The sequence below is a fragment of the Caenorhabditis elegans genome, chromosome II (genome assembly GCF_000002985.6).
Source record: "Caenorhabditis elegans chromosome II".
NCBI classification, from domain to species: domain Eukaryota; kingdom Metazoa; phylum Nematoda; class Chromadorea; order Rhabditida; family Rhabditidae; genus Caenorhabditis; species Caenorhabditis elegans.
Genome location: NC_003280.10, coordinates 2,634,007 through 2,652,166, shown reverse-complemented (window position 1 = coordinate 2,652,166; position 18,160 = coordinate 2,634,007). Strand labels below are relative to the sequence as shown.

The following is an 18,160-nucleotide window of genomic DNA, read 5'->3' as shown; positions in this document are numbered from 1 at the left end:
AGCTGCTGGGATGGTTCTAAAGCGACCGTTGAGAAAGTTGAGCTCCGCGACAGAAATGTTTTGTGACTTTCGCTCCGAGGTCTTCGACTTTTGGAGCAGTTGTTCTTCGAGGGCTGGTGGGCTGGAGCTGGAGCTAGTGGAGTTTTCAGAAGAAAACCCAGGGAAGCAGGAAAAGAACGACATTTTGAATAGGTTGGGATTCTGAAATACGAAAAGTTTAAAAAAAATTAACGACTAAACAAATCAAAATATAGAAAAAGATAAAAATGAGCAGAAATGAGTACTAAATGAGCAGAAATGAGTATTAGAATTAGCACCAGCCAGAAAAGAAAAAACATTATGAACATACATATACCTGTCAATATACCCAGCATTGCTGTATTGCAGCTCCGCCTACTTACCTGCAGACGGTCTGCCAAACTTGGTAGATCTTCTCAAGACCGGTAAAGGGAAGGGGCCAGTCTGGTGCTGCAATGTCAGATGTACTAGTCGTGTGCTCATTCATTCATATTTTTGTTTCCAGTTGCTTTTTTGGTCTCTTTTCTTTTTTTGAAAATATTTGATTTTCTGTAATTTGTTATATTTTAGAATCCTAAAATCCTCAAAATGTCCTTTTCTGCCTGTTTTCCAACTGTTTCTGGCTTCAACCTTGGGGCCTTCTCAAGCTCCATCCCACCAGCTCTCGAAGAGCAACTGCTCCAAAAATCCAAATTTGCGGAGCGAAAGGCACAGAACCTGTCAGCTGTGGAGCTCATCTTCCTCAACGGCAACTTTGGAACCATCTCAGCATCGGCTCAATTGGAGGTGCTTGACCACAAAATCAAAATCTGGAAAAAACTGGAGCACATCGCAATTGCAGAGCTCAATCTCGTGAACTTAAACCTTGTCAATGAAGTCAGAGCCAACACAGGAAGAGGCTTCGAAGGGCTCACTGTATTAATGAAGCAACAAGTGGCTCTGGCGGAAAAGAGCCTGCAGATTGTGGAGCAAAACTTGCTTGTTGCAGTTATCGACAGACAACTCGTAGAGCTCACGATGAAGATGCAAATGCTCTAAATGTTTCAATTTTGTTCACTTATTTTATTACTTTGATTTAATACTTGTAATTAATTAACTTTTTGAAAATATTTTCAATAAACCTATAATTGAAACCCGATGGCTATTTGTTGGCAGTAGTTTGATTTGAAACGTCACAGGGCTGTAAAAAGGTGTCTCAACCTAAATCACAAGACTATTATCTTGAACACAAAGATTTTTAGTTATTGTTGAATAAATGTTTTATTTGAGATATAGAACATTTGAAATTGCCGTTTTCAACTGAACACCAAAAAAAATACTGAACATTTCTAGAAAAAACCTATTCAGTATAAGAGAAACTGAACTTTTTAAAAATCAGAATTCAGAACAATTTCTGTAGTTTGTATTATATTTAGATTGTAATTTTCATATCATCATTTATTCAAGTTCCCCAACACAAATTCGATATCCTCCTCCAGCTTTTCCACAAACGAAATTGTAAATCTGAACGGTAATTTTGGAGTATTATAGAAGCAGTAGGTCCATGACGGAGCAGCTTCCTCACGGCCAGGTGGTAAAAATTGTGATGGATTTTGGTGTGTTGTTTCGTATGGGGATTCTTCTGAATACGTAATTTTTCAACATTTAAAAATGTATAATTTTTTCAGCAAACTTTTTTGTCCAAACTCACTGAAATAAATGTCTAATTTTCCTTGGTGTTTTTCCAAAAAATCCAGAAATTCGAAATTGTTGGGAACGTGAACTATTCGATTGTCTTTGACCAGGTAGAACATCACTAGAACCGGCTGAAATAATTGGAAACTATAAACTACAAATACTTCCCTATCACTTACCTTTCCAGCTTCCGCTATCAATTTCAGCAAATGGTGATAAGATTCAAAAGTTCGAATTTTACAACTTGACCGCTTGCAGAGCTCCATTAAACCCTCCAATAGATAGAATTGAGCTTCTTTCAAAATTTCTCGAACTTCTTTTTCAGATTCTGGAAGTAAATCCACGTCTGCACCATCTCTCAAATAATTCAAAATTTTTTCAAAATGTCTCGGAGATCGGTCTATGAAAATGCAATTTGAGTCGTCTTTTTGGATCTGAAAGTTAAATTTTTTTTGAACAAAAAATTCAATATCAAATAAACTTACTGGAATATCAGTTTCAAGTAGAGTTTTGAAAAATCCGTCGAATTTTGTCAGCGTAGACTTTGACGTTTCAAATATGGTCCCACCAATGTTGAGCCGGATTTTCTCGTCGGTGAAGCTCATTTTCAGAGAATTTCAAACAAAAATGGGGAGTTGGAGGAGTGATGGAATGAATATTTTTCATTTTAGATTACGTTGAAAAGCGCTGAATTTCGCAACCAGGTGAGTTGGAGTTATAGTGAGAGTGAGTAAAAAATTTCGAAACAAAACATTTCCAAAAAGAGTACAGTCGGCAGATTTTCAGCCTAAAATTGGTCACACACTGTCTGAAAATCTCTGCAATGTGCAGAGTTAGAGCGGCCGACATCTCACAGGACCCATAGAGTTTTTAACATGTTACGGCTGCTGGGAACAAAATCATGAGGTAATTAATTGTATTCAGTTGGTAGTTTGAAGTTTTTAGTTTGTAGTTAGGCTTATGCTTATGCTAAGAAATTTCCAGAAACTCCTAAAAATCCAGAAAATAAAGAAATTTCATTTAATTTCAATTTTAAAATTTTCTGTCATTTTCATGGGAAGTTTGATTAAAATTTTTGTCTCAATTTTCCGAAAAACTTTGGAATACTGCAAAAAGTTTAAAAATTATCTCATTTTTCCAAAATTTCTAATTTTTTTCTCACTGAACCCTGTCCCTGTCCCTCCGCGTTCCTCTTTTTCATTTTTGCTGTGGTGGTCATCTTGCTAAGTTTAAATTTGTTTTTTGAAGAGACGCAGACACTTTTTCTAGTAGATTCTACGTTCTTTCTCTCCTGCGTCTAGGTTCTCCCCTCAAATGTTTTTTTTTGTTTTCGCAGCTATTTCTCAGTGTTTCCTTGAATAAAGTGTAAAAAAAGCTATTTTAAAATTTATAGCTACAAAGTTTATTTATGACATTGATAAATTTGATGAAACCGATCTACCAAAAATTTCAAATCTACCTAAAGTTATCTAACAAATTCCAGATAAACTCAAACTGTTATTGTTTCTGAAAGTAAATGCTCCGGCTCAATGTAGGTGGCAAGGAATTTGTCACTTCTAAAGCGACTCTAACAAAGTTCGATGGATACTTCAAGAATTTGCCTGAAATTCAGGAAATGGTAGATGTTTTAAGCTAGAAGTTTAAAGTTTTATAAATTAAATAAAACTTTCAGAACCCGACATCAGTTGCTCCGGGAAGCCAGATTTTACGGATTGGTGAAATTAGTGAGAGATTGTGAGCAAGCAATTGCAAGATTGGATGTAGGCTCAGGCAGGCCAAGTGAGAGATGGGATCCGTTGCCAGACATTATTTGCAACAGTAGATCTATTTCAAATGTCAGTTTTTTGCTAAAAAGTATAACAATAATTAAAAAATATAATTCAGAATGTTGCTCCAGCCGTCGTGGAGTCTGAAATAAAGACTCCAAACAACGAGAATGACCTACCAATACTGCCGGAGTACAATGCTAACCAAAACGTTATCAAAAATAGCGAGAAAATGATGTTGGAACTCAAAATCGGTAAGTTTTTTAAACTTTCTTAGGGGCAGATAGCTCAGTCGATAGTGGTGACCGCTAGCAATCTGGAGGTCACGAGTTCAAGCCCAACCTTACTCCCTAGGCTGACCCAGCCTTTATTGGAAAGTGGAGCAATTCCTGACTAGGACGTGGCTGAAATTATAGCCCAGCGGGAGCCCGCAATGCATAGCACTTGAAGAACGGATCGTCCTATAATCCTTTTTTTTTAATGATTTAAATTTCAGAAAGCTTCCCTACACGCCCAAAAGATGCCACCGTCACAAGTTACGGTATTTATGTAAAAGAGGTGTTCTCCGAAATCCTAGCTGCAGCCTGGGAAACAATCTCGAATTGGGACCCTAAAACAGCAGGCGAGACACTTCAATTTGCACACCGAGGCATCAGAGGGACCCTATCGTTTTTGACTGATTCTAAAAGACTTTGTGGCGTGGCAGCTTCATCGTTTGCCGAATTGCGTAAATTATGGACGTGGGTGTCCAGAGTCTTCGTTCCTGTTTGAATATAATACAAACTTCTTTTAAAAATTGAAACCTCTATTTCTCCATTTCTTCCCTAATCTCACCCCAATCAACCTTTTCCCCTGCTTTACTCATTCCTATTGGAAAATATCTTTTTCACTGCCCCTCTTCCTACAACGATTTCTACTCATTTGAAAGTTCAAGTTATATGTGTTTGCCTTAAAGGTAGTGTTGTCAAATTTTTTATTGCTTTTTTTTATTGTCTGAAAACGTCAAATTTCAAAATGAAACGCCTTGAAAACTTCTCAAAAAAAATGTTATGGCAGCTCAAAAAATGATCTGAAAATTTGAAATTCGACCGACTTGTCAGCGGCTGGAAAACATAATTTTTTCGTAATCTCCTACTAGTATATATGATCCGCGATGTGTCGGCTGCTAGTAGATTTCTATAAGTATTATCCGCTCTTTTTTTTCATTTTGAAATATTTGTGTCAAATAAAATATTATATTTGAATTGAGATCAATACAATCTCGTGAGCAGTTCAAAGAAGGCAAAATTGTACAAAAAAGTTTAAGAAATGACAAAATGTTCCAGACTGTAATAGCAACAATCAATCGTATACAAAACTTTTGAAAAGTTTTAAAATAATGAGCAGCCGACATCGATCGAGGACCACCTTACATTGGCAAATCTTTCAAAGCCCCTAACTGTTCACAAAACTGACAAGGGACGGTAAGAATACGGTCTAGAACTGTCTCAAGCCGCATTATGGGGCTTTCAATTTTTCTCTGCATCCATTCAACTTTTCAACACTCAACACTCTTACTGATTCCTATTCCGGATATGGTTGCTAGGCGACAGGGCTCAGTCTGAAAACAAAGCTCTTTCAGCATATGTCGACGTGTCCCTAACTGAGTTTATCCTTTCTACTAGAGAGACTCAGACACTTTTTCGAAAATGTTTCACGGCCTCCTCTCTCACACCTGTTTTATAATCTCTATCCAAGTCGATATTGACACAGGTCGACTGCGTTCACATCTGCCAAAAATTTTGTTCGAATATTTTTAACTGTTTTGAATTCATTTATGACTTGCGCAAAATTCATGTATTTGAAATTTTCAGACTCCTGTAAGCATGAGTTTATTTTTTGACAAAGTGATCAGGCTAAATATTGGTGGCAAAAGGTTTGACACCCATAAGTCTACTCTCATGAAATTTGATGGATACTTTAAGAAATTTCTGCAGACTCCTGGATCTGTATGTAAGTGCTATTGACACATTTGACATTGACAAATTCAGAGTTTGGTTGATCCGATTTTCGTCGACCGCTCTCCGACATATTTTGATATCGTTTTGAACTTTATGAGAAAAGGCCGTGCAGATCTCCCAGAAACTCTGAAAGACCTGAAGATGTTGCTGGGTGAAGCCGAATATTATGAGCTGACAGAATTATGTGATGATTGTAAACGAGAAATTTCAAGATTGGATATAGGAATAGAATCCGAACCGTTTTATGAAATTATCCCTGTAAGTTATAAACATGCGCGACCTAACCACTGCTGATCTAAATGTATTGTTCAGGAGCCTTCGGTCGTCGCGAGAAACAACAACAATACTATTCCCAACAACGTGGTGGAAGTTGGAAGTTAGTTATTATTATTATTTAAATGCTCCGTTATGTACAGAAGCGTAAATCTGACTGAAATACTGAAAAAAAGTTTTGCTTTCTAAAATTGAAATTCTCTCATGATTTTCGTTAAACGTATGTAGGTATGAAGTTGAATTCTTCTTAAAGGTGGAGTAGCGCCAGTGGGGATTTTGTCTAAATGCACTTATAATGATCCAAAACAACCGAATATCATAATAAAACACTTCAAAAAATTTTAGATTTTTCATAATTTCCGGCCAAAGTTTTGGCAAACCGCCAAAATTTTGAAAAATACGAGCTTTTGAGGGAATTTAAAGAAATGTCGCATGTTTCGACCGGCACAATGTTGCAATACAAATAATTTAAACAAAATTAAAACATAAAAAATGTCGAAACAAAATTTTTTTTTGGTCGACTTCCAAAATTATGAGTGGCAAAAACTGAGTAATTGCCACTTTATGACAGTAAATAAAAACATTTAATAATTTTTTTGAAAAGTTTTATCGTGATATTTGATCATATTGGGACCAAAGGAGTGGTTTTTAACAGTTTCCCCACTGGCGCTACTCCACCTTTAAGCTCTTTTTTCTGGTCCAATTTGTGCAAAACTGTGACACTAAACTGTTATGAAAAACCATGCAAAATGCCAATTTTCAGCCTTGTCTGGTGTTGCACAAAAAATCAAAGACAATATCCGCTCTTCACTGGTCAATTTGAAGTTACTCTTCGACTCGCAAGAGCCACCTGAATTCGATCATCAAAAGTTTATCATGTCAATTGTAATTATGATTTTACTCCTTAAATTAATTTTTTTAATTTTGTTCATAGTATTAGTTGTATTCACCTTACACATTTTATTCACTAACTCTTGTATTTTTGGGAAACATTCAGATTCCTTGATGTTAATTTGTAATCTGCCTTACAATGTTAAATTTTACAATTCCTCACAAACCTCCAACAATTTCACACCCCCTATAATTCTATAATTCGTACCATTCCCACTCCCCAATTGTTTCTCATAACTCTTTCCCCCAACCTCTGTTCTTGTTACAGGTTCAATTTATTTTAGCATTATCTATGTTAAAAATTTTCCTTGTTTTTTTCCTTGCTAATATGTTTTTCTTACGGGAAAAAGAGCACCATGGTACAAAAACGTCACTTTTATCATTTTTATTTCCCAGATCAGTTTGAACTTTTCTTCTTACAAATCTTTGTTAAATAAATGTTTTTAACTAATTACATCACAGTCTAACTATAAGAAATGAAAATCGCAGCCGAAGCCAAGCCAACTCGATGAGTAGGTCTGTTTACTGAGCTAGCAGGATACGGTAAGAGTACTGTATTGAATCTGTCAAAAGGCCTTTGTTTTTTCTTTGAGTCTACGCCATCACCAAAACTCTTACGGACTACCAAAACTCTCCCGGAACTTCAGATTTGGTTGCTATGCGACAAGGTTCAATCTACAAACAAAGCTCAATAGTTTTTTGTTTATGTCGACGTGTTCCCAACTGAGTTTATCATTTTTAGAAGAGACTCAGACACTTTTTTGCAAAGATTGGGCCGCCTCATTCCTCATATTATAATATCTCCCCATTCTGATGTTTAAGTCGATAATTTTCACATCTACTATTTTGTTTCAAAGCTGCTTCAATTTTACACAGAATTTGCTCAATTGTATATCTACATTCAAATTTTTCAGATCACCTTAAACTTGAGTTTGCTTTAAAAAGTATGTTCGAAGAAAAAATTGTCAATTTGAATGTGGGTGGCAAGCCCTTTGCTACTTTAAAGACTACCTTGCAAAAATTCGAAGGAAATCTGAAAGAACTGCCTGAAATTCAAGGAGAGGTGAGGATTTTCAGCGTTACACCAAATTAATTAAATTACAATCGAGTTTAGAGTTTGCCTACGGCTCGAATTTTCATCGATCGTCCTTACAAACACTTTGAGACCATTCTCAACTTTTTGCGAGATGGAGACGTGATTCTTCCCGAATCTATGGAGAGCCTCAAAGAACTTCTCCATGAAGCGATCCTCTATAAGTTGTCAGGGTTGAGTGAAAAATGTCAAGAGGCGATTGCAAGATTGGGTAGAGAGCCAATTCCTGTACTTCCGTCTAAAATCGAGAAAACTGTGGGTGGTTTGTGGACGCTACAATTCATAGTATAAACTTATTTCAGGCAACACCACCAACTATTGGAGATCCTGTAACAAGCTCATCAGACAGCACAGAGTCACCTCTGATCCCTGAACAGCCTGACAACAACGAGATTCAAAAAAGCTGGATACGCGAAAAGATAATGAACATAGTTAATACTAGTGAGTGATTTGTACTGACACCGCACGAAATTACGTTTCACAGCCAAAATTTTAAAACAATGCAACCGTAGTAACGTAGAAAAGTGTTCGTTATGTAGGAGACAGGCATATAGGCAGGCGCAAATTTCATTTTTACAGCGTTCAACTTGATTTCGAAATGCCGAGAGTTTCTCGAGGCGGTGGAAGATGTACTTCGCTTTGTGGAAGGAAACATTGACCCGATATCTTCAACTGCTGGCAACATCATCCGACTCCTTCAATTGGTTGGACAGCTTCGCATCTTTCAAGACTACTTGGGACGTTTTTCACATTTTAATTTTCCTTGACACAACCAGCCTGAAATAATTCCTACTGCCTCCCTTTGTGCCTATATTTCTTAAAAGGATTTTTAATCAAAATTTCAAAAACCAAAAAAAAAAACAAAACATTTCAAAAACTAAAAAAACCAAAAAATACAAAATTAACAAAAAAAATAAAAAATTCCAAAAACAACAAAAAAATCAAAAAATTCAAAAAAGACAAAATTTGGAACATTTGGAAGACCGACAAAAAACCAGAATCCTTCTCATTTCACTAGCATACATACATTTCACTTTACTCATTCCTTTTTTGTATTCTGATAATCTGATCTTCCTTATCCTATGACCCCCCCAATTTCTATTATCCAAACTGTTTCCAAATTTTTTGTACCATGTATTTTATTCTCACCCTCTATGAGCTCAAAGGGAGGCACTTTTATGCAAAGTGGTCTCGCCGCGCGGCCGATTTTTTTTGCCGCGCGGCGAGCCCATTTTGCATAAATGTGCCTCCCTTTGAGCTCATAGAGGATGGAAAAATAAAGTATACAGTATATTTTGTTGTTTTTCAAAAACTTCAAGCGTTGGCAGCCAGTTTTGACAAGAAAAGTGTCGGTTGTTCATAATTGTGGCCCGTGAGCTGTCAGCTGCGAATAGCTTGACCCGTAATGTGTCGGCTTCTTGCTACTAGATGTTTGAGTAAAAAGTTTAAATTGCAGTAAAGTTATGAACAATTAAAACAACGAAAAGTGTGAATCACAAGGTCTGCTCATTGAGCTACAAATCGTAGGGGAGTTGGAATTAAATTGGAAATTTGATTAGAACAAAAATTATCGATAATGATGAACAATTTCCCCATTGTTGGTGACATCTATGTCGAAATATATAATTTCTTCTCTGCAAAATAAACGTTTTTATCAGGAAGTTGGCGGAAATTTCTTTCAAACTCACTTCACATCTAGCAACAAAAACTTGGGAATTCGTTTCAATTTCCGGATTTGTAGAACCCCATTTTTGCTGCAGTTATGCGAGACGTGGACTCGTATTTCGAAGGCATTCTGGAAAAAGTTTCAGTGAGGCATTTTTGCTCCGATATCTCGACTCACACTTTGGAACTCATCCCAAATGTCCTCGCTCGTGAGATTGTATATTCGAGTTTCCTTTTCGTTCCGCGTGGATCCTTCGTATGCTAGAAGGTCGTCTGGGGTCCTAAAAAATTATAAATTGAGTTGACCGCGACGCGACCGCAACGCACTGCAGAAAATTAAAAATTACAGGGAGTATACAAAAATTGGAGCCAAATCTAAGAAAATTGTATAGTGAATCTTTTGGTCAAACTAAACCGCGACGCGACGGCACCGCACCGCACCTTCAAATTTTGAATTTTCCCAAAATTAGGGCGGTATAGGTGCAAAAATGTTGTAAATTCTCTGAAATGCTCTCTGAAATGGTAAAAATAACTGAACTTACAGAGAATCCTTCTCCCACATCGAGGCATGGCTATACCAAACCGCATGGCTCCGACATCTCAAATTCACAAGTGCTGTGAACTTTGTGGAGTTTGAGAAAGTCAATAAAAAAGTTAGAAGAAGTAGGAGCAGAAGTTTGCTGCTAATTGACTGCATAACGATTTTTTTTTCAGGGCACAAATGGGAAAGTGCAAGCAAAGGGGCCTTTTTAAAGAAGCTTGTCGATTAGTAGCATACTGATAACATTTTTATTGAAAAAACTGAAAATGGAATGATAAAAGTAGGACTGAAATGTGCATTTTTTATTCAAGAAACAAAAATGAAAGAAAAGCAACAATTTTAATTGTTTTTCTAACGGCTGTTATACTGTTCGATCATCTTTTCCAACCCGAGCAAAAAAGATGAAGTTTGTCCCCAGTCAAATATTGGCGGCGGAAGCTCAAAATTTTGTTGATGCCCATTATGTTCCGTCATTATCGTTGCAGTCCAAAACTTATGATTTTTATGTTCCTCTTTAAATAATCAAACATTTCAACAAAAAAACATTTACTAAATGTGCTCACTGAAATAAATCTCGAACTGATTGGAATGCGTATCAATGAAGGCACGCACATTGAAATTTTTTGGAAGGGACATACTATGCAGTCTATCGGTATCATGCACATATCCAATAATGAGCAATGGCTGAAAAACTTTAAAAAGGAAAAGCAATAAGTACATTCTAACTCACTTTTTGCTGGACAGCCATGATGAAAAAAATAAAAATAGGAATTTCTGTTATCACTGAGACTTTGAAATTATCTATATGTTTTGTGTTTAAAAATTGAAAACAAGCTTACTAAAATACAATTTTTTTTAACTTCTGAATTAGAAATATCGCCAAAAACCCACAAAAGGAGTTAATCATCTATTCCTCTGCTTCTTCAAAAACTCATCAAACTCCCCGATCATTTTTTCCAATCGTTCCAAAAAAACTGCATCCCGTATTATCCGTCCACCTCGATTAATTCGAAGATTGTAGGGAAATTGACTATAATACCCATTCTCAGTAGGTTTCCACTTTATCCTAGCTTTCCATTTGTGAGAAGATTCGTCTTCACTCAATCGCTCTTAATTACTCTATTTTTTAACTTCAATCAGTGCAAAACTGTGCAACTTACGAAAATAAATATCAAACTGGTGTGACTGCTTTTCTATGAACTCGTAAAGATTAAAATTATAAGGAATCGACATATCATTCCCGACCATACAGTATTCAATTATGAGCATTGGCTGTAAAAATGTTGAAATTAGAGACGGCTTACGTAATTTCCAGAACTGAACATTTTTAATTTCCAGAAACTAATTTCCAGAACTATTTCCAGAACTGAACATCGAATTTCCAGAACTGAACATCGAAACTGATCAAATATTTTATAATTGACGAACGCTCTTCACTATAGGCCTGGGAGTACAGCTTCCACTGGGCTTTAATTTAAGCCATTTCCAAGGTATCATTTAGGTGGAATCAGGTACACTGCCTGGTGGTGCCCCCGTTGGGATATAATTTAAGCCACCTAGCCTGGGACTGTGGCCTATAGTCTAGTCGTGGATTGCTCCACTTCCAAATAGAGGTTGAGTGAACTAAGGGGGTGAAGCCGGGCTTGAACCCGCAACCTCGAGCTTTCTAGCGGCCACCACTACCAACTGAGCTTGTCCTATGAATTTGAAAACTACATTATTTTATCGAAACTCACCTTCTGTTGAGCAGCAAGAATTTGAAGCAGCTGTGAATCATTTTCAATAAACCGAAGTTTTATCTTTGGAGCTTGAACAGGCTCAATCTTTAAACTACACAACTCAATTAGTTCATCGAGCAAATAGAATTGAGCTTCTGCTAGCAGCTCCTTCACTGTGAGTTCACAACTGGGTAGAACCACGTCACCATCTCGCATGAAGTTCAGTATCAAGTCAAAATGTTTCGGGGAACGATCAATAAAAATACTCCCAGATTCGTCGATTTTTAGCTGAAAATTTGAAAGTTCAACGGGAAAAAAAAATCAGGAAAATCAAACCCCAATGTCACTCTCCAGCATAATTTTTAAAAATCCATTGAACTTTGTTAATGTAGATTTTGAAGTTTTGAATATAGTTCCACCAACGTCCAGTTGTACAGTTTCACTCATTTTCGAAGAGTTTTCGAGAAGAGAAAGAGAGAAAAAATGGAGTAACAGTTTGTTATCAGTTATAAGATTATCGTGAGCTTAGGGAGAAAACTGACAAAACGCCAAACTTTCAAATTTTAAAAAATAGTTGAGGGTCATTTTGAAAACACCTTAAGCTCCATAACTCGGCGAGTTTTGATGGAATTAATTTGAAATTTTACACGGAAGCTTCTTAGTGGCCTATACGTCTCTGTGTTAAATTTCGCTTTGATCGGCCAACGGGAACCCTTTGAAAAATGAAAAAAAACGCTGTAATCCTAACCCTAAATAGCGTCAGTGGGGGAGCTCCCGCTCTCCCACTGACGCCAAGCCTGAGCCAAAGCCTAAGCCTAAGCCTAGGCCTAAACCTAGATCTAAGGCTAGTCCTAATCCTGCGCCTAAGCCCAAACTTATGCCAAAACATAAGTCTAAGCCTAAGCCTAATCCTACACGAAAGCCTAAGCCTAAACCTAAGCCTAAATCTAAAACTAATCCTAAGCCTAAGCTTAAGCCTAAACCTAAGCCTAAACCCCTAAGCCTAGGAAAATATTTTTTTATTACAAGAACACTAAAATCTGAGAATGAGTACTGCACAACATATTTGACGCGCAAAATATCTCGTAGCGAAAATTACAGTAATTCTCTAAATGACTACTGTAGCGATTGTGTCGATTTACGGGCTCGATTTTTTCTTTACATTTTTTTTTTTGTTTTTTTTTTTTCAATATTTTACCGGTAAAATATTGATTTTAATTCATTTAGAAAATTGAGTTCGTAAATCGACATAAGCGCTACAGTAGTTATTCAAAGAATTACTGTAGTTTTCGCTGCGAGATATTTTGCGCGTCAAATATGTTGTGCAGTACGCATTCTCAGAATTTCGAGTTTACGTAATATAGCAGTTCATTAGGGCGCACTTGAGTCCTTCCAAGAAGTAAAATACACAGAATCCGGTGAAAAATGAAATTATTTATTAAACCAATTTCTGTTGCATTTTTAATGCAAAAAAAGGAGTTACTCGTAATTTATTACAAATTTTTGACACGTTCATTATAGATTATATAAATTATCTAGAAAAATTTCTTGAATTTCGTGTAGATTGCGGCGATGGCGATGAAAGGAGTGATGAAGACGACTTTTCTGACGGTTTTGGCAAGGTAGGTGGCGGTTGCTGGAAATGTTGAGGGTTTTTTTAAATATAAAAATCGATAAAAAATTAATATTTACCAAAAATTGTGAAAATTTGTGGCATCTTCTTCGCCAGAGCCCATTTTTTCGACGATTTTCGGGATTCTGGCTCGGTTTTTGGCGATTTAAATATGCTCAGCCATCCTCTGGATTTTAAATCTGAATTTTCGGCGGAAAGATTCAGGTTTTGCATTTTTAAATCGGAATTTTCCTTCGATAGATCTTTCAGTGATTTTTTGAGTTTTGCAGTCTCAGATTCCGCGTATAATTTTCGTTTTTCCACAATTTCATCGACACCGGCGCGCATTTTGGAAGCCTGAAATTAATTTTTAAATATTTACAAAACTTTTAAGTGAAAACCAAATAAATACCGCATTTTTCACGCCTTTCATCGAATCTTCTGCGCTCGGAACTGTTTTTGCCACTGTTTTTATTGAGTCGTAGCACTTTTTCCACATAATTTTCGCTGACATTTTGTGGTCTGAAATTTTAAATTATTAATAAAGAAAAAAGAAGAAAAATCGCAAGAAAAGTGAAAAAAAAAATGGAGAAAATAAACCTTAAATAAATGAAAATAAGCAAAAATAAGCAAACGCGCTCCACCGCACATCATACAATAAAAACCGCGGGAAGCTTTAAATTTCAAATAAATATCAGTTTTTTTCGTTGGTTTTTCTATTTTTTCAGTTATAATTCAGCAAAAAATGTTGAATGAATAAAAAAAACCTGTGAAATCTGGAATTTTTGAAGAATTTTCACAAAAATTTTGAATTTTAAGAGAAAAATAGCTTTTTTAAACAATTTAAATTTAAAATAAAATTTGAAAACATGAGGGTTTTCAAACATAAAAATGTTAAGGAGGTACTCAAAATTTCGAATTTCCCGCCGTTTCATTTACTATTTTCACGCGGTGTCAGATTGTCCCATAGCGTTTTGATCTACAAAAAATGCGGGAATTTAGACTCAGATTTTCTCATACAATTTTGCATGGTACTGACGTCACATTTTTTGGGAAAAAAACTTCCGCACTTTTTGTAGATCAAACCGTTATGGGATAACCTGACACCGCGTGTAGTACGTGACAATGGAGCGCGATTGCACCGGAGACTTTGAAAGTAGCTGTATCAACGTGAAAATAGTTGGAAATACAATATAAATAAGACATTAAGAAAGAACATATCATTATAAAAATTCAGGATAATTAAAAATTAAAAAAAAAACAATTTTTTACACTCCGGTCTAAAAGATCCTAAAATCTGTAATTTTTGAGAGATTTTTTCAAATTTTTTACTTTTAAAAATTGGTAATCCCTATCTAAAGTTTGCTGAGAACCCACACCGATCAAAAATAGACTATTAATACCCGAGAGACGCAGAGAAGCCGAGAAATCAAGAGATGGGCAACAAACACAACGTAAAGTTCTACTCACATTGATTACTCGATTGACAAGTTTTTTTTCCATTTTACAACAAAATGTCTAATAACGAGATTGGTGAGATTTATTTATTTTTATTTAAATTTAAATTTAAATTATTCGAAAACTATTTCCAGGTGTTTCCCTGCCGTTAAAAATGGACTACACTTGGCCGCACAACGTGGAGAGAATTATCAATTATATTGTGGAAAATGATATGCATGTTACAAATAGTGATAGAGCGGTTTTGGTGAAAACTGAGCTCATGAGGTTTCTTACAAAGTGAGTTTGAATTTCCCGTTTCTCAGAAAATTTGAATTTCCCGCCAACTTTTTGCGCATAAAATTCGAATTTCCCGCCAAAATGTTTTTATTCTCAGAAAATTTGAAATTCCAGCCAAAAAAGGGTTTTCAGAAAGTTTGAATTTCCCGCCAAAATGTTTTTTTCAGAAAATATGAAGTTTTGTCCAATTTTTTCAAATAAAATTTGAACTTCCCGCCAAAATATTTTTCCCAGAAAATTTGAATTTCCCGCCAAAATTTTAATTTCAGAAAATTTGAATTTTCAGCGATGTGTTCTACATAATTGTATACGACAACTATGGAGAATCAGAATGTCATACTCTTTTTGGGGATAAGAAACAACTGATAGTATCAGTTAATCCTGGAAAATGTAATATCATAGTTTATCGAAGTCATGAATGGAGTGATTCGCCAATGTTAGCATTTGAAACCGTCAAAACTGAAGTAGACACCGCTTGTAAACAGGGAATTAGTCAGTAAGTTTAAAATATTGCCGGGAATTGAAAATTCCGGCAAATCGGCCAATCGTCAGAGTTGAACATTTCCGGCAAATCGGCAAACCGGTGAATTGCCGGAGTTTGACATTTACGGCAAATTGGCAAGTCGGCAAATTGGCAAATTGGCCGAATTAAACATTTTCGGCAAATTGGCAAATTGCCGGAATTAAAAATTTCCAGCAAATCGGCAAATCGGCAAATTCAAGGAATTAAAAATTACCGGCAAGTCGGCAAATTGCGGAAGTTGAAAACCTCCGGCAAATCGGCAAGCCCGTAAGTTGCGAATATGCCGAATTTGCTGGAAAAATGGCAAATCAGCAAATTGCCTGAATTAAAAATTTCCGGCAAAACGGCAAACCCGCAAAATGTCGTAATTAAAAATTTTTGGCAAATCGGCAAATTGCCGGAATTAAATATTTTCAGCAAATCGGCAAATTCCTGGAATTAAAAACTACCGGCAATTCGGCAAATCGGCAAATTGCCGGAATTAAAAATTTCCGGCAAATTGGCAAATCGGCAACATGCCGCAATAAATATTTCCGACAAATCGGCAAATCGGTAAATTGCCGGAATTAAAATTTCCGGCAAATCGGTAAACTGGCAAATAGCCGAAATTAAACATGTCCTGCAAATGGGCAAACCGGCAAATAGCCGGAATTAAACATGTCCTGCAAATGGGCAAACCGACAAGTGGAATTAAAAATTTCCGGCAAATCGGTAAGTCGACAAATTGCCAGAATTTGACATTTACGGCAAATTGGCAAGTCGGCAAATCGGTAAATTGCCGGAATAAAAAATCCGGCATATCGGCAAACTGGCAAATTGTCGAAATCAAAACTTCCGACGAATCGGCAAATTGCCGGAATTAAATATTTTCAGCAAATCGATAAATCGATAAATTGCCGAAAGTTTGCCGATTCGCCGAATTTATCGAACGGAAATTGCCGCCAACCCCAGGTTCAATTAAAATTTGCAAAATTCTCATCAAAAGTTTTTATGCTTTTTTTGATACGAAAAAAAAACCCATTAAAATAGGATTTTTTTTTCTGAATTTTTGAAAGAAATTTATAGACGTATTTCAGACAATCAAACTACACGAATATGCTTCACGAGTTGCTCAACACATTCCATGACACAAACTTTGTCGGTCTAATCGAAGCGAATCGCAACGTTTCTGTAAACTCAGCCAACAGTTTTGGAAGACCATGGGGTCCTGGATGGTGGGACAGTGTTGATGTGCTGGTCCCCGGTACTAAAAAGAAAACTGGAAGGAAACTCATTCTTATTGCCGGGTATAAATAGATAAATAAATAATAAATAAGTTTGTTATCGAAAAATAATCATATGAGAGCTTTGACCACAATTATTTTGACCCAAAGATGTGCTTTCGATGGTTTTCTGGAATTTAAAAAAAAGTTAAAAATGTTCGGTTTTTTCGGAGATCAAACCAAAATGGGACATTCTGACACCACCTGAACTCACTTTTTAGTCTGCGGAAAAACGTATTTCCTATACGGAGGTGTTGCCAGGACCAGTACCAAAGCGTTAATTGTAGAATGAGAAGCAAAGATTACCACTAGACATTGAATAGTCAGTTGAGTATATCTAAACTCGAGCATTACCACCACGACTGTTAATAGCGGAGGTCCGAAGCAAAGCGAAGCGGCGGCCAGTTGAGCCAGCAAGCGACGGATGCCATGATGGAGAACCATAGATTGAAGTTGTAGATGGCCAAATTTGGGAAGTGAGGGGAGAGTAGTTGCGGGTAATACTGGAAGTGTGCCCATGACAAAAGCCTGAGCCTAAGCCTAAGCCTAAGCCTAAGCCAAAGCCTAAGCCAAAGCCTAAGCTTCAGCCAAAACCTAACCCCTCTAGCAAACTCTTACCTTCTCCAGATAACCCATTTGCTCTTCTCTCCCCAGTCCGGCTTTAAGCACAGTCACAAAGACCACCACCGGAGCCACCGGTGTTGTAATTTCCAACAAAACAAACATATTGTCAGGAATAACCTGTCGCTCCAGAATTCTTCCGATGCTCCGATGTTTCTTCAGAAAACAGTATATCAGACATTGTATCTGGGCCGCCATACTTGCTGCCAGACTGGTCTAAAATTATCCGTACAACTTTTACAGCTAGAGGGTTCTGGCACCACAAGGTAGTGAGCCCAGACGTATTTTGCAAGAAGCCCGGAGCAATAGGCGGCCATGATAGGGAAAAGGGGTACAGGCTGCATGAGAAATGTCAGAAGAATATCGGTAAAGGTGCACAGGATCTGAAATCACAGGATCTTATAGGATCTGAATGAAAAATCTACCTGGAACGCCAAAATACAGTATCGAAATCTGTCAATTTTCATGCTCTTGAAAAGCACCAAGAATATCGTGAAGCCATTTAGGATAAGAGATAAAACTCCAATGCAAGCGTAAAATATTGGCAACCAGTCGGAAAACATAGCTCACGGGGGAACTGAAATCGCTTGTTTTTTGTAAAGATCAGGCTCTGAAAGGGCAGGTGAAAATGAGAATATTACTAGAGAGTCAGTCTTGTAAAGCATATCACGTAACATATTGAACATGTCTAGTGTTGTCCCGAGAAATATTATTTTATAGATCACATCTCCGAAAATTGTTGCACCTGCCAAAAAAAGGCCAAGTT

The 18,160-nt window shown here is 36.6% G+C and overlaps 9 protein-coding genes and 1 pseudogene across 10 annotated transcripts; 4 read left to right on the top strand and 6 right to left on the bottom strand.

Annotated features, from left to right (window-relative positions):
- Positions 1–1,353: 1,353 nt before the first annotated feature.
- On the bottom strand, positions 1,354–2,332 carry F22E5.6 (BTB domain-containing protein). The gene is made up of 4 exons (NM_061919.3): positions 2,178–2,332; positions 1,872–2,126; positions 1,709–1,823; positions 1,354–1,639 (listed from the first exon to the last, which is right to left on the bottom strand). Exons 1-4 carry the CDS (start codon positions 2,295–2,297, stop codon positions 1,452–1,454), a joined length of 678 nt encoding a protein of 225 aa, NP_494320.2. The 5' UTR covers positions 2,298–2,332; the 3' UTR covers positions 1,354–1,451.
- An 843-nt stretch (positions 2,333–3,175) lies between these two features.
- On the top strand, positions 3,176–4,710 carry F22E5.13 (WGS project CBMG000000000 data, contig CS5907-). Its single transcript, NM_061918.10, has 4 exons — positions 3,176–3,310; positions 3,365–3,527; positions 3,577–3,712; positions 3,955–4,710. Exons 3-4 carry the CDS (start codon positions 3,691–3,693, stop codon positions 4,227–4,229), a joined length of 297 nt encoding a protein of 98 aa, NP_494319.2. The 5' UTR covers positions 3,176–3,310; positions 3,365–3,527; positions 3,577–3,690; the 3' UTR covers positions 4,230–4,710.
- A 600-nt stretch (positions 4,711–5,310) lies between these two features.
- On the top strand, positions 5,311–7,066 carry F22E5.12 (BTB domain-containing protein). Its single transcript, NM_061917.2, has 4 exons — positions 5,311–5,446; positions 5,489–5,716; positions 5,771–5,834; positions 6,495–7,066. The coding sequence occupies exons 1-4, from the start codon at positions 5,324–5,326 to the stop codon at positions 6,821–6,823; spliced, it is 744 nt and encodes a 247-aa protein (NP_494318.2). The 5' UTR covers positions 5,311–5,323; the 3' UTR covers positions 6,824–7,066.
- A 502-nt stretch (positions 7,067–7,568) lies between these two features.
- F22E5.11 (BTB domain-containing protein) lies at positions 7,569–8,482 on the top strand (the record flags this gene model as incomplete). Its single annotated transcript, NM_001377728.1, has 4 exons — positions 7,569–7,685; positions 7,737–7,970; positions 8,018–8,156; positions 8,295–8,482. 4 exons carry the CDS (start codon positions 7,569–7,571, stop codon positions 8,480–8,482), a joined length of 678 nt encoding a protein of 225 aa, NP_001364742.1.
- Positions 8,483–9,160: 678 nt separating this feature from the next.
- Positions 9,161–10,090, bottom strand: F22E5.7 (TransThyretin-Related family domain). The gene is made up of 4 exons (NM_061915.3): positions 9,923–10,090; positions 9,559–9,661; positions 9,404–9,510; positions 9,161–9,349 (listed from the first exon to the last, which is right to left on the bottom strand). Exons 1-4 carry the CDS (start codon positions 10,075–10,077, stop codon positions 9,283–9,285), a joined length of 432 nt encoding a protein of 143 aa, NP_494316.2. The 5' UTR covers positions 10,078–10,090; the 3' UTR covers positions 9,161–9,282.
- Positions 10,091–10,269: 179 nt separating this feature from the next.
- F22E5.23 (uncharacterized protein) lies at positions 10,270–10,885 on the bottom strand. The gene is made up of 3 exons (NM_001393021.1): positions 10,652–10,885; positions 10,485–10,605; positions 10,270–10,433 (listed from the first exon to the last, which is right to left on the bottom strand). Exons 1-3 carry the CDS (start codon positions 10,667–10,669, stop codon positions 10,273–10,275), a joined length of 300 nt encoding a protein of 99 aa, NP_001379012.1. The 5' UTR covers positions 10,670–10,885; the 3' UTR covers positions 10,270–10,272.
- F22E5.8 (BTB domain-containing protein) lies at positions 10,759–12,129 on the bottom strand. The gene is made up of 4 exons (NM_001377726.4): positions 11,976–12,129; positions 11,658–11,927; positions 11,082–11,193; positions 10,759–11,030 (listed from the first exon to the last, which is right to left on the bottom strand). Exons 1-4 carry the CDS (start codon positions 12,084–12,086, stop codon positions 10,825–10,827), a joined length of 699 nt encoding a protein of 232 aa, NP_001364741.1. The 5' UTR covers positions 12,087–12,129; the 3' UTR covers positions 10,759–10,824.
- A 930-nt stretch (positions 12,130–13,059) lies between these two features.
- F22E5.9 (uncharacterized protein) lies at positions 13,060–13,779 on the bottom strand. Its single transcript, NM_061913.2, has 3 exons — positions 13,664–13,779; positions 13,332–13,608; positions 13,060–13,275 (listed from the first exon to the last, which is right to left on the bottom strand). The coding sequence occupies exons 1-3, from the start codon at positions 13,763–13,765 to the stop codon at positions 13,175–13,177; spliced, it is 480 nt and encodes a 159-aa protein (NP_494314.1). The 5' UTR covers positions 13,766–13,779; the 3' UTR covers positions 13,060–13,174.
- A 928-nt stretch (positions 13,780–14,707) lies between these two features.
- F22E5.21 (Endo/exonuclease/phosphatase domain-containing protein) lies at positions 14,708–16,841 on the top strand. The gene is made up of 4 exons (NM_001381353.1): positions 14,708–14,784; positions 14,844–14,988; positions 15,275–15,484; positions 16,588–16,841. Exons 2-4 carry the CDS (start codon positions 14,864–14,866, stop codon positions 16,805–16,807), a joined length of 555 nt encoding a protein of 184 aa, NP_001367711.1. The 5' UTR covers positions 14,708–14,784; positions 14,844–14,863; the 3' UTR covers positions 16,808–16,841.
- A 4-nt stretch (positions 16,842–16,845) lies between these two features.
- Positions 16,846–17,957, bottom strand: sri-41 (annotated as a pseudogene). Its single transcript has 5 exons — positions 17,820–17,957; positions 17,655–17,777; positions 17,392–17,610; positions 16,988–17,199; positions 16,846–16,903 (listed from the first exon to the last, which is right to left on the bottom strand). Coding segments are annotated over exons 1-5 (750 nt in total).
- Positions 17,958–18,160: the final 203 nt, after the last annotated feature.

Excerpts from the sequence above, each read along its gene's own strand:
- F22E5.6 (NM_061919.3), bottom strand. The coding sequence starts at position 2,297 with ATGAGCTTCACCGACGAGAAAATCCGGCTCAACATTGGTGGGACCATA. Across the intron at positions 1,824-1,871 it reads TGATAGCGGAAGCTGGAAAG|CCGGTTCTAGTGATGTTCTA; the intron begins GTAAGTGATAGG and ends CAATTATTTCAG. Across the intron at positions 1,640-1,708 it reads AAAATTAGACATTTATTTCA|AAGAATCCCCATACGAAACA; the intron begins GTGAGTTTGGAC and ends TTACGTATTCAG.
- F22E5.13 (NM_061918.10), top strand. The coding sequence starts at position 3,691 with ATGATGTTGGAACTCAAAATCG. Across the intron at positions 3,713-3,954 it reads GATGTTGGAACTCAAAATCG|AAAGCTTCCCTACACGCCCA; the intron begins GTAAGTTTTTTA and ends TTTAAATTTCAG.
- F22E5.12 (NM_061917.2), top strand. The coding sequence starts at position 5,324 with ATGAGTTTATTTTTTGACAAAGTGATCAGGCTAAATATTGGTGGCAAA. Across the intron at positions 5,447-5,488 it reads TTCTGCAGACTCCTGGATCT|AGTTTGGTTGATCCGATTTT; the intron begins GTATGTAAGTGC and ends TGACAAATTCAG. Across the intron at positions 5,717-5,770 it reads CGTTTTATGAAATTATCCCT|GAGCCTTCGGTCGTCGCGAG; the intron begins GTAAGTTATAAA and ends TGTATTGTTCAG.
- F22E5.7 (NM_061915.3), bottom strand. The coding sequence starts at position 10,077 with ATGCAGTCAATTAGCAGCAAACTTCTGCTCCTACTTCTTCTAACTTTT. Across the intron at positions 9,662-9,922 it reads ATGTGGGAGAAGGATTCTCT|GACCCCAGACGACCTTCTAG; the intron begins GTAAGTTCAGTT and ends ATAATTTTTTAG. Across the intron at positions 9,350-9,403 it reads TTTTTGTTGCTAGATGTGAA|AGAAGAAATTATATATTTCG; the intron begins GTGAGTTTGAAA and ends TTTATTTTGCAG.
- F22E5.23 (NM_001393021.1), bottom strand. Across the intron at positions 10,434-10,484 it reads TCAGTTCGAGATTTATTTCA|AGGAACATAAAAATCATAAG; the intron begins GTGAGCACATTT and ends GATTATTTAAAG.
- F22E5.8 (NM_001377726.4), bottom strand. The coding sequence starts at position 12,086 with ATGAGTGAAACTGTACAACTGGACGTTGGTGGAACTATATTCAAAACT. Across the intron at positions 11,928-11,975 it reads TGCTGGAGAGTGACATTGGG|CTAAAAATCGACGAATCTGG; the intron begins GTTTGATTTTCC and ends TCAAATTTTCAG. Across the intron at positions 11,194-11,657 it reads TTCTTGCTGCTCAACAGAAG|CCAATGCTCATAATTGAATA; the intron begins GTGAGTTTCGAT and ends ACATTTTTACAG.
- F22E5.9 (NM_061913.2), bottom strand. The coding sequence starts at position 13,765 with ATGTCAGCGAAAATTATGTGGAAAAAGTGCTACGACTCAATAAAAACA. Across the intron at positions 13,609-13,663 it reads TGAAAGGCGTGAAAAATGCG|GCTTCCAAAATGCGCGCCGG; the intron begins GTATTTATTTGG and ends AATTAATTTCAG. Across the intron at positions 13,276-13,331 it reads ACAAATTTTCACAATTTTTG|CAACCGCCACCTACCTTGCC; the intron begins GTAAATATTAAT and ends CAACATTTCCAG.
- F22E5.21 (NM_001381353.1), top strand. The coding sequence starts at position 14,864 with ATGGACTACACTTGGCCGCACAACGTGGAGAGAATTATCAATTATATT. Across the intron at positions 14,989-15,274 it reads CTCATGAGGTTTCTTACAAA|CGATGTGTTCTACATAATTG; the intron begins GTGAGTTTGAAT and ends TTGAATTTTCAG. Across the intron at positions 15,485-16,587 it reads TGTAAACAGGGAATTAGTCA|ACAATCAAACTACACGAATA; the intron begins GTAAGTTTAAAA and ends GACGTATTTCAG.